Genomic DNA, 15082 nt, shown 5'->3' with positions numbered 1-15082 from the left:
TTTCATCAGTCTACTGTTCTCATCCACTGTGATGACAACGCCAACATGTGCCCTCACTTCAAGCCACCCATCCATGATCCATCAATCGGCATCCATCCCCATCGCGATCCTGCCGAGGACGCCGCGACAGCACCACCCACTCGACAAGGATGCACCTCCGAAGCCGCCGCATCCACGATCCAGCACCTCAGTACGGACATTGGTTGCCCCATCTCCCTCCCATCTCCCGGTGCAACGGGAATCACTCAGTACAAACACACTTTGCCCCCCCTCTCATTTTCTTATCCCCGATCAAACGTCCGATGACTGCAACGTCCATAAGATGAATACTGGAAACTTGCTTCGTCACGGATCACCAACGCGTTGACCGGTGGTTGCACATGGCTGATCGGCCCACCGGGGAGCACCCTCCCCGCTTCTACTAGTGTACCAAACGAAGTCTGTCCACAGCACTGCTGAGCAACACTTGACCGTTATAAGCCCCAACTAACAGCCTAAGTCGTAAGCAAAAAAAAAGCTCTTTTATCTACAAGCCTAACTAGTACTTCTATCTGCTATTATACCTTAATGATTACTATAAAACTCTTAAGCTTTAATTAATATACATTAGAAGTAACGTCTATAATAAATATTTAAGATATAAAATATAAGCTTGCCCTTCTGGGCTACGCATTGTGTGAATGTGTTTTTATTTTTCTAGGATTTAGTGAGGCGTATTAAGTATAACAATTGCATTAAGTTTTCCACTAACAATCTTCTAACAATATCTCTACTTCCATCGTAAACAGCATTAATTGTACTGCACCCACTAAATAGCGCAGATTACAGCCTGCAGCTAGCCTAAGTATTACTTAATTATTGCAATCCTCAAAATGTCCTCCTACTACTAGGCTATCCTACTAATAAAGAAGTAGAGCCTCTACTATAGGACCTACTTTATTCTAATAATTAGGCCCGAATTGGCTACTGGGCTGTTAAGAAGAAGGAGTACTAATCTAATGCTTGCAATATTAATTACAGTGTAATTATCCATTCTAGTATTAATAGTAATAATACTATATAATAATTTCCCTCTATATTATTTAATAATAGTACTTATTTAAGCTACTATTAACTACTGTACAACCTCTAAGGGGTTATAATTAAGAGAGTAGGGCAAATTAAAGGGGTTATTTATATTAAGTGTAGTTATAATTAAGAATATAGCTTAATTAAATTAGAAAGAAGGATTTAATTTAGTTACTTTAAGGTAGGTTTTGTGCAGCTGAGGGATAATTCGTCTGAATTGCAGGTTTTGCAAGTTGCAAGTATAGTTAATAAGAGAATTCTAAATTCTATTCTTACTAACTATATATATCTAAAAAGCCTGCATCTTAAGGTTCAATACCTCTATAGTTAAGAGTTCTTAACCTTAATAGTATAGACCTTAATAGCAGTAAAGCTATCTCTAGTAAGTCAATCTAGTATTAAGACTATACTAATCCTATAGTACTGTGTATTCTTAAATAAGCTACCTTACTGGGTTGACAGCATAAGAATGGGGCATAGTACTTGTATTGGGCTTTTTACTACTGGTTTTTTTTTTTTTTTTTTGCATCGTGTGACTAGTCTTAACTGCTGGATCCAATTAGTTCTACACTAGTTAAATTAGCATTCTTAAATAAAACATAAGCTTAATTAGCTCTTAAATAACGTACACGCATAGCGAGTCGGCCAACATAGCGAGCCGGCCACTCCTTATCGCTAGAAAAAGCCCCTTTTCTAACTATTTATTAAAAAGTAGATTCTTAACTAATAAAGACCTAGTTTTTAGCATTAGATAACGATAAGAGTTAGATTTTAAGAAATAATAGTATTAAAATTATTATCTCTTTCTAGCCTATATTACTAAGCTTACCTCTTATCTAGGCCTCTAGATAAGAGGATTACTAAGAACCTAGGGTTAGGAAGAGACAATAATTTCTACAATATTATTTCTTAAAATCTAACTCTTATCGTTATCTAATACTAAAAACTAGGTCTTTATTAGTTAAGAATCTACTTTTTAATAAATAGTTAGAAAAGGGGCTTTTTCTAGCGATAAGGAGTGGCCGGCTCGCTATGTTGGCCGACTCGCTATGCGTGTACGTTAGCTTAAAGAATTCTTATATAATAACAATTTAATTACTTATAGAGTTAGAATAGCTAATTTTAAATACTTCTATATTAATACTCTACTTATATATAAAACTCTAAAGAATACTACATTACGCTACTTATTTGAAATAGTATATTAATTAGTTTTAGTACTTAAGTACACTTAAAGAATAACATATACTCTAAGTTTGAGTAAATAGCTAACAATTTAAATAAAGAGGGAAATAGAAAGGAAATTAAATAACTCTTTAATAAGAAGTATACTAACTTTCTTAAAGAGCTCTAGTTGTAGATAGCTTTAGTAGAAGTATAACATAAGTAGAGACAAGGGGGTTGTAGGATGTAGAAGGTAGCTTATTATACACTAGGCTATAATTTCACACATTATTTCGCACGGAGTCTGCTGAACAATGCAGTGATCAGCCATTATAATCCCACACAGTCCTTGGCCTTTTGTTGATCGGTGGAATCTCATGGGGGTCGGCCGGCCGCCTGTCGCTGGAGGCTGCGTAGGTGCTACGCCCCCCGGAAATCACGTCGAAAAAAACAAGATACGCAACCCCCTTGGAGCGGCTCTGTTGATCGGGTCTCACCGTCTCTCCAGGGTCTTTATCCACGGCGACTCATTACTATCCTGGTCCGGAGAGGGGTTGAAGACAAGCTTGACTTTTGACGCCAGAGGAACATCAATCACACACGCGGCTTAACGCTCACTCGGACTCACGGATCACCAGAGCCCCTTTTCATTTCTCGCCGGTGTGTCTCGAGGAATGCGCCACGGTCCGCGGTGATCAGCCACACGCTACTGCCACAGGATACAAAACAAGCGGATGATGAGAGTTCTGCTAGGTCGTCTCAAGGTCCCGATGCCCTGCTATGTCGGCGGGTAAGCAAGTTTCTGGGCGTCTGTCATGGCTGCGACGACCCTTATCACGCCTACGCAGCCATCGCGTACAGCCAGGCTAGGCCTCTCGGCCAAATGCCACATGTGTGTGTGCTGCAACGGGGAAAGGCTAACCTCGTCTGTCCGTCCTTCCCGCAGCTCCAGATCCGGCGCTTCCACACATCGAGAGTGGACCGGGCCGGGCGAGAGGACCATAGGGTTGTGCCGTTTTTGCTTCTTCCTCGACGACAACAGCGGCAATAACAACAATAAGAATAATGATTGTAATAATAACAACAATAACAATAACACCCACCTCAGTTACCTATTGTGAGTCACGCACGACTGTGTTTGTTTTGCTTGACGGGCGAAGGGGGGATTTTCCGACATCAACGGCTGCCTTCGATCGGCCCCTCCCCACTTGTGTCTTCATGCTGCAGGGTGGGTGAGAAACAAGGGGTGTCAAAATTAGATGCATCTGCTCATCCGCCCCGTTGGGACTGCCTGTAGTGCCCTCTCCTCTCTATCCATCCTTGTTCCGTAGATGAGCGATCCATCGATACGGATAGCGGTCGCCCGGCCGCCGTGCGATCAAGGTGGTGCGAAGCGTCCTGCGGACGAGAACTATACTGTAAACCCAACTGGACGCCCGAAATAAATCGTGGCCCCCAAAAACAAGGTGAGAGGACAAAGGTGCATGCAGGAAAGGACTCTACGTGCCCAAGCCTCCTCCGCTGTGCTCTACACTACCATCCATCCTCTCCAGGCAACTACATCACAAAAAGCCATCATGGATGGTGACGTGGCAGCCGCAAAGGGCAAGCACAACAAGCGGTTCGCTGACGTGAAGGCCAAACCCCGTCCGATTATGGGAAAGGAAGGCAAGGAAGTAACAACTCGCGCGATCACAGGGGCGTGTGTCACGCCAACTGCGACAGAGAGAGTCATTTCACGTTCTGCGGATTGCCCACCTAGGATTGATCAAGGTGCATTCCACTGCCACAACAAGTCCGCAGGCTCCTTCGTCACAAGTCAGATGGTCGCCCGTCCTCTCTCGGGCACACTCAGCCGGATGGATGCTTTTGGCGGGAATGCGGATAGATACATTGTCGATGTTGTGTCATGCCAAAATACCATAAGCAGAAAAAAGGCCGAGCTGGGTGCAAGCAGCCCGCCTGGGGGGAACCCGGGAATGCGAGGTTGTGGGGTAATGGGGAGGGGGGGGGCCGTGACATGGCACAGAGACTCGGGAAATGGGAATCACACTCTACGCCCGCTGGAATGGCATAGCTGCCAGCCTGAGAAATGAGAGGAACGGCCGCATTCCGACCCAAGAGCCGGGCCAGAGGTTCCTCAGTCAGCAATCCTGATGGGCCTCGTGTTGGTTCTGCGCTGGGCCTTGCATCCGAAGGGAACTGGGTTCTGATTGACAAGAGCCGGGCAAGCCACACACTCTCTTCCAGAAGCGTGCGCCGGACTGTGGTTAGCAGGGTCGATCAGCACGCGCTGCTTGTGCTGTTGCTGCTGCTGCTGCTGGTCAGTCCGCCCGCCCGAGGAGACGGCGTCGAGCCCACGACTTCAATGGCTGGCACCGACGAGTGACAAGAAAGACAGCGGCAATAGCAAAAACAATGGAAATGGTCGTCACGCTGTTTCGCGTGCTCGGCTTACGTGCTGGGCCTTGGGCTGTCGCAACTAAACCTTGGCTGCGAACGATGGTGCATCAGCAAAAACCCTCACGGTCGTTCGGACCTCAGGCGAAAGCTGGGCAAGCAGCTCTGCTTGCGCTGCGCATGCTCTGAAGAGCTTTGAGCCTCTGGCAGCACCCGCCGAATCAAATCATCGGGCGATTGACACAGGGGCAGGGAGGGAGGGGGTGAGATTATCCAAACCAGTGCTCCAGGGTGGTGTTTCAACTGGCAACTTATGGTAAGCCGTGGAAGAGCCACCGTGAATGGTGCATGCATGTCCTGTATGTACGGACACCTACCCGTCGAGTACACTACGTACAGCCAGTAACTGATGCAGTTGAGCGCTCTCGGCCATTGAAGCCGTCCGATTTGCCCAGCGAAACCAGCCCAGCTCAGAACGCCGTTTGTTCGGCCAAAGTGAGGTTGAGCATGATAAAAATCGGGCAAGCGAGCAAACAAGAAAGAAAACACGTCGAATGAGACGTGGCGGGCGCTGTCGATGGCTAACCCTGTGCCATCATCTTGTCTGTGGCCGAAACAAACTTGGCGGCATTTCTTCCTCTGTGATATGTGCGTACGTCGTGGTAGTGATGCGAGAGGTGTTCTGTGGCTACGACTGTCCAGTCTCCACCATCCACCTCCGCAAAAATGCCCTACCATGTCGCTTCCCTGCGCTAACGTGCCGAGACAAGACCTTGGTGGGGACTTGTGGGTAGCACCAGTGAACCATCAGAGCTGCAGCTTCATACCTAGGGACCACCACATGCAGCCTTGTTGACGGCCTCCCCTGTCCAACACGCAACTCCGCATCATCTGCGGCGTAGAGGCGTCACCTGAGCAGACGGGATTGGTCGGCTGGTGCTCGATGGCTCCTGCGAGGGCGGGTACACTCATCTTGCAGCAAATCTGCTGTTTCTGATGCGCTACTCGTCGTCTGTTGGGCTTCGCTGCCGGTGTATCGGAAGCGTATCTTGAGGTTCTTGGGTGCCCTGCCCCGACGTGATGCGACGATCAAGACACGTTGGCGACGCTTCGACGAGGATTCCGGTCAACAAGATGTCCAGATGGACACTGTCTCGCGACAACAGCGCCATCTTCGTCCTCCACCGCCCTGGGTCTTGGACCTTAGGCCTTCTTGGCTGTGCATCCCCGCTGCGCTTCCGCCCACCCACGACAGGGAATCAGCACCAGGTCATCCGCAACCACATGAGAGCGGAATCCAAGGCTGGTCGTTCGGAAGCCGCGGCATCAGCACCGATCATTGCACGGCGTCCATCGGGCTCCTGCGCGGGCATTTACTGCTCGTCCGGAGGGCCGCACTCCTGCGGGGTCCCAACGAACCATAGGTAGGTTCTTCAGTGCCGCCTTCTGGCTGGTCAGAGGGATGCATCACACCGACATTTGACATCGTAGAGCAACGGGTCATATGGCCGCTGTTGACTTGCTGGCATGCTAAACCAGCCCTGCCGGCCAATTGTTTGCACACTGAAATGCTGCGTTCGCTTGCTTGGTGACGAGAGACGCGGGCCGTCGATCTGAGGGCCGGCCGGGCTGTTGTAATCAATCTTGCTGACACTGCCGTGCTTCGCTTCGTGCTGGCACCATCGCGATGCCGGCAGAGGCAACAGCACCATGCAGCCAGCATCAACGTCATGTGCGTCATTGGCGCTGGACAACTTACTGAACCGACAACTGTTGACTCCGGTCAAACGCCAGGATGGTTAGCCGCCGTCGGCTCTCTTACATGCAGTTGATGTCGATATTGTGGGGGACGACATCCATGACCCTGCGTCGGAGTTACATTTTGGCAGGCCCATCGATTCTGTTCGTGTGGTGTTACACTCTCTTTCATGAGCAAAAAATACTTTAGCACTGAACGTACGGAGGAAGTAGGTACTTGACATCCATGGCCCCGCCTGGGGTAGTCAATCGGCCGAGACCGACCCCTGGCAGGCTCCTGGCGGCCGGGCCCTCGACGTCCCCGAGCGCGTCCGACTCGCCTTGATCGGCTAGTACCTGTATTGAGCATCATCTTTGCAAAATAGGGGTCCTTGTCGCGTGCGGTGTGCCGTCTTGCGGTCAACGACGAGGCGGCAACGGCGGCCGAGAAAGAAAAAAAAAACATTCTATCGACATCGACGCAGCTTCCCGGGCGGAGGTGGGATGCCGTATCCAAGCACCCAAGTGCGCGGATGAGGAGCGGCAAAGGGCCTTGTCCCTGCTTATTTGGCGCCGAGACAAAGGGTCATGTCAATCAGGTACGAGTCCCTAGTCCTGAAGCATGGGGATGATAGTACGTACAGGTGCTTACAGTGGCAAGAGGCGGACTGTCGTAGCTAAAGCGGTCCGATCCCTCTCGCGGTCGCGCGCAGGTACACAATGTAAAGCCAACGCGGCTGAAAACCGACACCGTATAATTGTCATGGAGGTAGACTGCGCAGCCAAGACCCGGTGTGCTTAGGGCCATTCCTCTGATTTCCTCTTTTGCGCGCGATCTCTTTCTGTGATAGTTGTTGTTTGTGACACTATCATGGAATTCCAGGTGGATAAGGCGAAAACACGTTGATTGGTCAGTTCTCGGCTTCCTGGTCACGTTCATACTCGCTGCGGCTCGTCGGTGCTGCTCACCGCCGTTGTGTTTAGGAAACGACATTTTGTGTGCGGATACGGGACTTTGACGGTCTGAGATTACGGCGGCGACTTCCAACAGACAAATGCGCTTGTTGAAACCCGAGGACTGACTCCCCGGTCAGGATCCAGGGGGCGGAAATGGGGACTGGACATAGCAAGTATCACTAGGTCTCCCATTGGACGGGCGACCGCCGAGTGACGTATGTTCCTCGCCTTTTACCTGCCTTCTCGAAGCCAGTTCGAAGGTCGAGCAAAGGCAGAAGGCTGGCCCCAACGCCCCGAGCTAGCAGCAGGGCAGGACACGGGCGACAAGGAGATATCCGCAAACTGGGCACTGGTTTCTGGGTATCCGGCGCTGAAGGCAATCCCGGGTCTCCGAGCAAGCAGCGCAGCCCTGCCCTGCCCTGCCCTGCCCTGCACTGAACCGCTGCCGAAGCCACACCCGGGGGTTCCTCCCCTTGTCGTCGGTTTGAGTTGCCGTCATCACGGTTCAAGACTCGAAATCAGGCACAGACGGAGGGGCTCCGAACCTGATTAGCAAAGGCAAGGTACCCCACGGACAGAGTACAGGACAGTTTGCTTGCCTAAGCCAGCCGGCCCCAGGGATTCGTACGGGAGCGAACATCTCACATCTCGGAAGCTCTTTTGCCGCAACTGCAAGTGAATGTACGACGACGCCCACGCTTGCCGATTAGATTGTCGACAACCTCGGGCAGCGAGAGGAGGCGTTTGTTGAACGAAGCATGCTTCGTGGGAGACACCCGCATGGCTCTTTCCCTCCTGCATGCAAGTGCAGATGCGACTCGCGACGGCGCCCCCGAACTTGCCTACAACAGGGGTGGGGGTCTGCTTGCCATCGACATGGGACACAGGACATGGGATGCCCATCCACCCACAGTACCTAGCAAAGTAAACACTTTCCCTGCGTTGGGGTGCGAACGTCCTGTTGGCCACTGCTCCCGTGTCGTACCTGTTAAAATTTCAAAATGGGGTCACGAGGAGCCATCCCAAACAACCACGTCCCCCTCACCCCGCCCTCCCCCGTTATGACGAATTGGACGTTAACAAATCTCCCCTTCCCCCTCTGCCCGTCTGCACCAACAGTACATTCCCTAGAGGTTCCAAAGCATCCGCATGCGAGAGGACGCCCCTTTAGGCCAGAGAGGAACGGGAAGGTATCATGAGCGAGCCATGATGGCCATCCAGTTAGTGGTGTCTCCCACCGACCTCATCGCTTGCCCCCTCAGCCGGGGTCGCGCCAATGCTATGCATATGCCATGTTGCTCCGCTGCCTCGACACGTATTGTCACCGCCGGTTGTCCCGTTTGTGTAGAAGCGAACCCCCAAATTCGCTCACATGCCAACGGTCAACCTGCCAGGCTCGACTTGGAGGGTGTCGGTCACGAATGACCCTTTTCAGGTGCTTGAGCCGGGCCATGACACAGCGAGGAACTGGCACGCTTCTCGCTCCCAAGGGTCATCGCTCATCACTCGTCTTCCTTTGGACCGCTCCAGATTTCACTCGCTGGCATCTGGAGGGGGAGGGGGGTGGCCGTTGCTGCAAAGTCTGTTGAAAGCATGCACTTGGGCCGACCACAATCAACCCTTACGATGTCGATGGAATCGTTCGAGGAGCAACATCGACCGTCTGGACGCTCTCCCGGCACACGCCCCTTTACCCTCAAGTCCCTTGCCTCAATTGACTTGAGTCAATGGACGGCCCAGCCATCGTCCCAAAATCAGTTCTACGCACCTGAACACCGAAATGCGCCCCTCTTCATTTCCTCTGTTGCTGCCTCGCATTGCGAGTATTCGCTCGGCGGCTCGGCGCTTGTCCCGAGCCATTGGCGCTGCCCTAAGCGGAGTCTGCTTTCTCTTCTCCGACATGGTTTGTCGTGTTTGATTTAGTCCAATTCAACAACATTTCTTGCCACGGCACGGAGTACGGTAGCCTGTAGCACCACCTCGCAACCCCTTTCCCAATCCCACCGCATCTCAGGTCAGGGTGTGGGGATCAAAAGCACACGTGCCTGTCCCTTGTTGCTGACAAGAAAATGCACATGCCCTCCGGCGTTCCCAGGCTGTACCGCCGAAATCTACCAACCGCAACAGTGGAAATGCTGGAGCCTAAAAAGAGACATGGGGTTTCGCAAAGCCCGCGAATACGGACTCATCAATTCTCATCGGCTGCCAACCAACAAAAACACAATGCCACGGGCCCCCCCTTTGGATATCAGAACGCTTCCAACATTTATGGACAGGCGAAGACCTTGGTAGCAGCCCCTGGTCGCGCAAAAGTCGCCCGGGAAGTTATTGTCTGACTGTGATGATGAAATGGTTTGCAGCCACCGGACAATTTGCTCACGTCGACAACAGCAAGCCCGTTTCATTCACCCGTTGCCAAGAACAACGCCTAGAGAAACAAACCTCCTAAGGCAGAAATACCGCGGGGATGGTGAGGTTTGTCTAGTACAGTCGAGCGTTGGCCAGCGGAAGGACGACGCGGTGTCCTTGTTTCTTCTGCTCTGTTCGCGATTCTTTCAGTGTCTCGGAAAGCCAACCGAGGAGAGATTGGCAAAATTTGTGTAGCCGGCATATCACTTGACCTCGTACCGTTCGACTTTCGCTCGCTTCGACGTTTGCCTTGCGGCCATGGTGTCATCTGGCTGTAACGGGAAGGGGGAAAGCCCCATTCCTCACGATGCCGACTTGCCGTACCAAGCCTTGTGCTTATTCGCGAGAGCCCAAGGCAAGTTTGAGCAAATGTAGTGCTGCAGCAAGCCCGCTTGTCCGCCACCTCGCTTCCGCCAATTCTCAAACTGTACATACTGGGTATCATAACTGAACGACACACCGGCCATTGTCGCTAGCAATGTTGCAAGGAAACCCACCATTGTCTGTCGTTGTCAACAACACCCTTGCTCTTGCACTGCCCTGCCCTAGGTCCTGGACTACTAGCCTCTATTAGGGAAGGTGGGTTGGGGTTATTTTGGTGCAGCAGGACTGATGACTAAAACCCCTGGGGAGATACTCATTGTCGTGTCTTTTACTTGGTACGACAGGGCAGGGACCTCGCATCATCAGCCGCAGCCGCACCACACCGCGGCCGCGCACACTCGGATTTTCGTTTCCAAGAAGGGGGGGAAAGAATGAAAATTGGTGCAGGCACTGATCCCTTCTGTTTCCAATCGGCCTACGCAGAAGAGTAAAGCTCGCCGCCCTCGCTGTTTCATAGCGCAGATTATTGGCATCCCTGATATCACGATTTGGCCGGGTCCCAAGGGGCACTTTTGGCATGCGCCGTTGCGAAAGCCAAGCTTTTCTTTTTGGACTGCCAACCCCTGACACGTTTTGCGCGGTGTCTCTTTTCTCTTTGCCTGACTCCGTGGCCCTCTGGTTCCCCACTCGGGCTAGCACTCTGTCGAAGGAACCAACAAGGGCGCACCACCTTTTGATGCTGCTGATCCTCCCATGCCCCTTGCGAGCTGTTTGGGTGGCACGCCGATATCTCGCCGGCTAAACAGTGATTTGGGAAGCCGCCAGCATGGCTTGGTGCAGGCGTGTGTCGTTGAGACAATCTCAATTTCAGCCGACTCTGAGTGGTTCTGTTTTTGCTGCAAGCCAATGTCAGCATGGGCGTTTCGTGCGGGCCGAATCAGTGCCATAGACACAACACCGAGCCCGGAGACACAGACACAAACACGGACACTCCTCGACACCATGGCGTTATGACTGCCTGCGGACTGCGGACTGCGGACCGCGGACCCAAGAGGTTCTTTCCCGCATTCGCCATGTTTGATAAGAGAGTCGAAGGGTGCAATAGCAATCTGCTGTGGATATGCAACGTCTTGCTCCGGCGCGGTCATGCGGTGAGCGATCGGCACGCACGAGCATGCTTGCCAGTCTTCTTGCTCCTGTCTGCTCGTCTTGCTGGTGTGAATAGCACAGGCTGCCTCCGGGTTGAGGAGTCGCTGTCGGCATTGTCATCCATGGTCCTGGGTCCAGTCTCTCCCCTTCCCCCTGTCCTCTCTCTCAATCTCTACCGCGCTTGTCATGTATGTATGGTTGTTTTGGCCAGGCAGACCTCGACACCCGTCTCTTTATCCGCCGTGAGTTGACGGTGGGTGTTTCCCACCTTTGCGTTCTCTAAGTTGGTAGGCGGTTGCCGAGCTTTGTTCCTCTTTACCATCGATCCCATTGTTGCCGTACTCTTGTTCAACGCTCCTCGCGGCCTGAAGCATCCACCATGGTAGCACCGGGATATCATTCATTTTGGGGGGATGTTCCTTTTCTCGGTACTATTTTTGATATCAGGGTTGGCCTATTCCCACTCTGCACTGGGTCGGGTCATCCTGACGGTTGGTTCAAATCCCTCGGGCTGCGTTGTGTCTTGTGCCGACCTGTGCCTCCGGTCATGTTGGTGGCCTGTCTGTCTGTTGGCCGCTTGTCCGGAGGGCAACTTCCAGCAATAGCCTAGCCAAATGCCCGTCATCTATTGATCTTGCCCCTTTTCTCTGCGTCCCGTCCTGCGTCCCGTCCTCCTGTGGGAGCGAGGGCAGTCGAGTCAAGGAACTGTAAGACAAAAGGGAGAGAAAAAGGAGGAAGGTTATGAGAGGCAGCTGGCAGGTTGGGGGCATGGCCTATGATCCCTCATGGGAAGAAGGAGCGGTTCAGTCAGGGACAGGTGCTTTCCTCCAGCGAAGTGGGTTGCATGGTGTGTATCCGTACCTGACAAATTTCCCAGGTTCCTCCCTTGCCCCTTCCATGGATCCGTATGCTCACCAACTGAGCCTCACTACAACCCGACAACATGGACAAAACATCGGTACTCTGTACAATGCATCCCAGTCCACTCAACGTTGACAGGGCACTTGAATGCTTTTCTCGGAGCCCAATGACGCAAAACCAACGAAAACGGTCCGAGACCAGCGTCGTCAACACCACTTGTTTCCTGTTACAGAGTACTCTATCCGCCCGGCCGAAACCCCGTACTGGAAATAGGCTCATTTTTGCTGTCGACTATCGCGTCCTATAACCACGTAGGTTCCGCTTTTCTCTGTTTACCCGACTTTAACGTCTTCTCCAACACCCAACCCTCCGCGATGTGGCGACGTCGTCATGTCATGCCATGCCCGATAGTGTGCAGACGTGGTCCCCGAACCTGCCGACATGATATCCCACGACTCACGACTCACGACCCACGACGTACGGAGAGCACCAGCATGCATTGTCCAACCCGCCCACAATCGTTTGAGCCAACGCTTTAATGCTGCAAGAAGAAACGCCAACCATTCTGATCTCCGCTGCCCGCCCGGCCACACGGCACACGTTGCCTCCCTCGCAATCGCTGGTGTGCGTGCGGGGATGACCTTGCTCATGCGTCGCTGCACCCATTGTGAGAGAGGGGCTGGATGGAGCAAACCTAGTCAGCCTATCGGGATGCCGCCGTACATTTGGCGAGTGAGGGCGTGAGAGACAATACCATGAAGGCACTCTCACACATATTATTAGTATTCTTACGGTTTCGAATTGGCATGTCAACGTATACGGTGGTCTTGGGGCTGCGGCTGACGAGATTAGCCCTGTTACTTTGTCTGGCCGAAGTTGACAGGTTGTACAGAACGGACGCAAACTCACATACATCAACTGCGGCAGGGCCCGTCACTTGCTTACTCCGAACTGCGAAGGACGGGGGCCACGCTCTGCCTCACGGCGTGACAGTGGGAGCTGGTGTTACCTCACAGCGGGTCAACCCACCTAACCCCGCGCAGGCCAGTGTTGCAATGGCATATGCAGCTGCCTCGTCGCACATCGGAAGTGACTGATATTGCAACGCACGCCTTGTCTGCGCATCCACGTCGTCCCGTCATCGTGCAGTCCTCCGAGATTCTCACTGCACCCCAACACATTCGCCCTCTCGATGCGACGCCTTCACTTTGACCGACGCGCTGGCTGCAGACTCGTTGCATGTCTCTGATCGGTGGCCTGTTATAGGAAACCCTTGCCGTAGACAAACAGTACTAAGACGATACAGTTGCCGCCATATCCTCACAATGTTGCAGTCCTGATGTGCTCGTCCCGGGGGGGGGGGGGGGGGGGGGGTTGCTCCCCCTCGGAACGCACCGCAGTGCAAAGCGAAGTCGCTGAACCAAACCAATCCATAACGCGGTGCTTCCAGCTGAACTACCGGAAATATCAAATGAATTGGTCCCTGCCAGTTTGTTCCGGCGAGACATGGTCCCTTGACGGGTCCTCGAACAAAGAAGAGTCATGATTGCTGGGGCATATGTCTTCTCTCCGTTTCCACCTTCCACTATGTCAAGCACAAGATGCCATGGCGATGCCGGCCTCGCCTCAAGGGTCTACCACAAGGCCGTCGCTGTAACCAGGATGAGGAGAAACTTGTGGGGGAGGGGTTGGGGGTTGCTGTCGGCAAAGTGGCGTTGCAAAATGCAACGAGACACACATCGTAATCAACAAGCAAGCAATTTCTCCAAAAGCGAGACGCTTGTAACGGTTGCCAGACCATTGCGATTTCTCACCTACGGACACCTCGGGTAGTGGAAATTGTGAGAGGATCCTCTGGGGTGAAGGAAGCCAGTTGCATAAGTCCTGCAGGCACGACAGCAGACATCTTGGAATTCGATCGTCACCTGAACACCTGCTCTTCCGCCCACAACAGTGCAGCAGCCCGACGCATCTGATCGAGCGACATCTCTCCTTCACATTCTCATAGGATAGAAGACATGAGCCAACGTGGATCCTGTAGAAGCATTGGCCTTGGCTGCTTTGCTTAACCCTCGATTCGTGCGGGTCAATCCGAGTCTCCGAGTTCACAGTAGCAGGACGCGAACGTGGACGGTCCGCTCGAAAGCCTCCATTCTTGGCGGCCGGCGTGTTTTGGGCACAAAAAATAAGAGCAACACATATGCATCTCGGTCCTATTCTAATCCTTCGATCCATTCAATTTCGGCAGGCGAGAGTGAACATGGACATGGAAGAATGGACGTTTCTTCCGTGTCCGTCATTGTTTGTGTCTTTTCTTTTGAATGGCTTACTTGCCCGATTAGGACTCGAAATGAGGCGACAGCCTGTCACAACACCCACAAGATCAACCCCTGCGTGTTTAGTCTGGAGTTCGTCTCGGGTTGTTCTGGGGGGTCCGACTGTTGGCATCACTGCCACTCTGTACAGACAGCCCTGTACGGTCTCAAGAGAGACCGCCTTGGCCACGTACTGTACAGGTACAGTAACTTAGCACAGAGCATCCGTATTAGCATGCCAGTTCCCTCTCCCTCCTTTTCCACTCCTCATCGGATCTGCACTGTATTTCCCCAAACAACCTTTTGGCCTTCAAGTGACGTTCCGTTTTTCCATGGCGAAACTCTATTCAATGGCCATACATGGACCCTCGCTACAGGTACACATCGTTCGGCGTTTGGGCAAGGGTGGCGCGGCGCAACTTGGCGACCTCCCCGTCGAACGGTTGAAGGGATTCAACTGTGTTGTGGGGGCCTGGCATATTGCGATCACATACTGGCCACAGTTGCCTGACTAGTTTCTCTGTTGTCTCTGGGACGGGGAATTATGATGGCCATGAAGCTGTTTCATCGGCTCATCATCATGACGGTTGGACGGTGCATTCGTACATGAGGGACTGGCTCACGGACACAAGCTTGTGGTCCACTTTCGGACCATCCTTTGTCGGAGGTCGACCTGAGTTGTGCCTGTCATTCCCTCA

At 52.4% G+C, this 15082-nt stretch overlaps 2 protein-coding genes across 2 annotated transcripts; both read right to left on the bottom strand.

Moving 5' to 3' along the window:
• Window positions 1–6086: 6086 nt before the first annotated feature.
• Window positions 6087–7363, bottom strand: CH63R_04049 (uncharacterized protein; the record flags this gene model as incomplete). The annotated part of the gene is made up of 4 exons (XM_018299024.1): window positions 6087–6402; window positions 6455–6496; window positions 6593–6726; window positions 7022–7363. 4 exons carry the CDS (start codon window positions 7361–7363, stop codon window positions 6087–6089), a joined length of 834 nt encoding a protein of 277 aa, XP_018160270.1.
• Window positions 7364–10751: 3388 nt separating this feature from the next.
• Window positions 10752–11539, bottom strand: CH63R_04048 (uncharacterized protein; the record flags this gene model as incomplete). Its single annotated transcript, XM_018299023.1, has 2 exons — window positions 10752–11312; window positions 11426–11539. The coding sequence occupies 2 exons, from the start codon at window positions 11537–11539 to the stop codon at window positions 10752–10754; spliced, it is 675 nt and encodes a 224-aa protein (XP_018160269.1).
• Between the last annotated feature and the right edge of the window lie 3543 nt (window positions 11540–15082).

Source organism: Colletotrichum higginsianum, chromosome 3, assembly GCF_001672515.1.
Source record: "Colletotrichum higginsianum IMI 349063 chromosome 3, whole genome shotgun sequence".
In the NCBI taxonomy this organism is placed as follows: domain Eukaryota; kingdom Fungi; phylum Ascomycota; class Sordariomycetes; order Glomerellales; family Glomerellaceae; genus Colletotrichum; species Colletotrichum higginsianum.
This window is presented reverse-complemented; position numbering and strand designations above follow the sequence as displayed.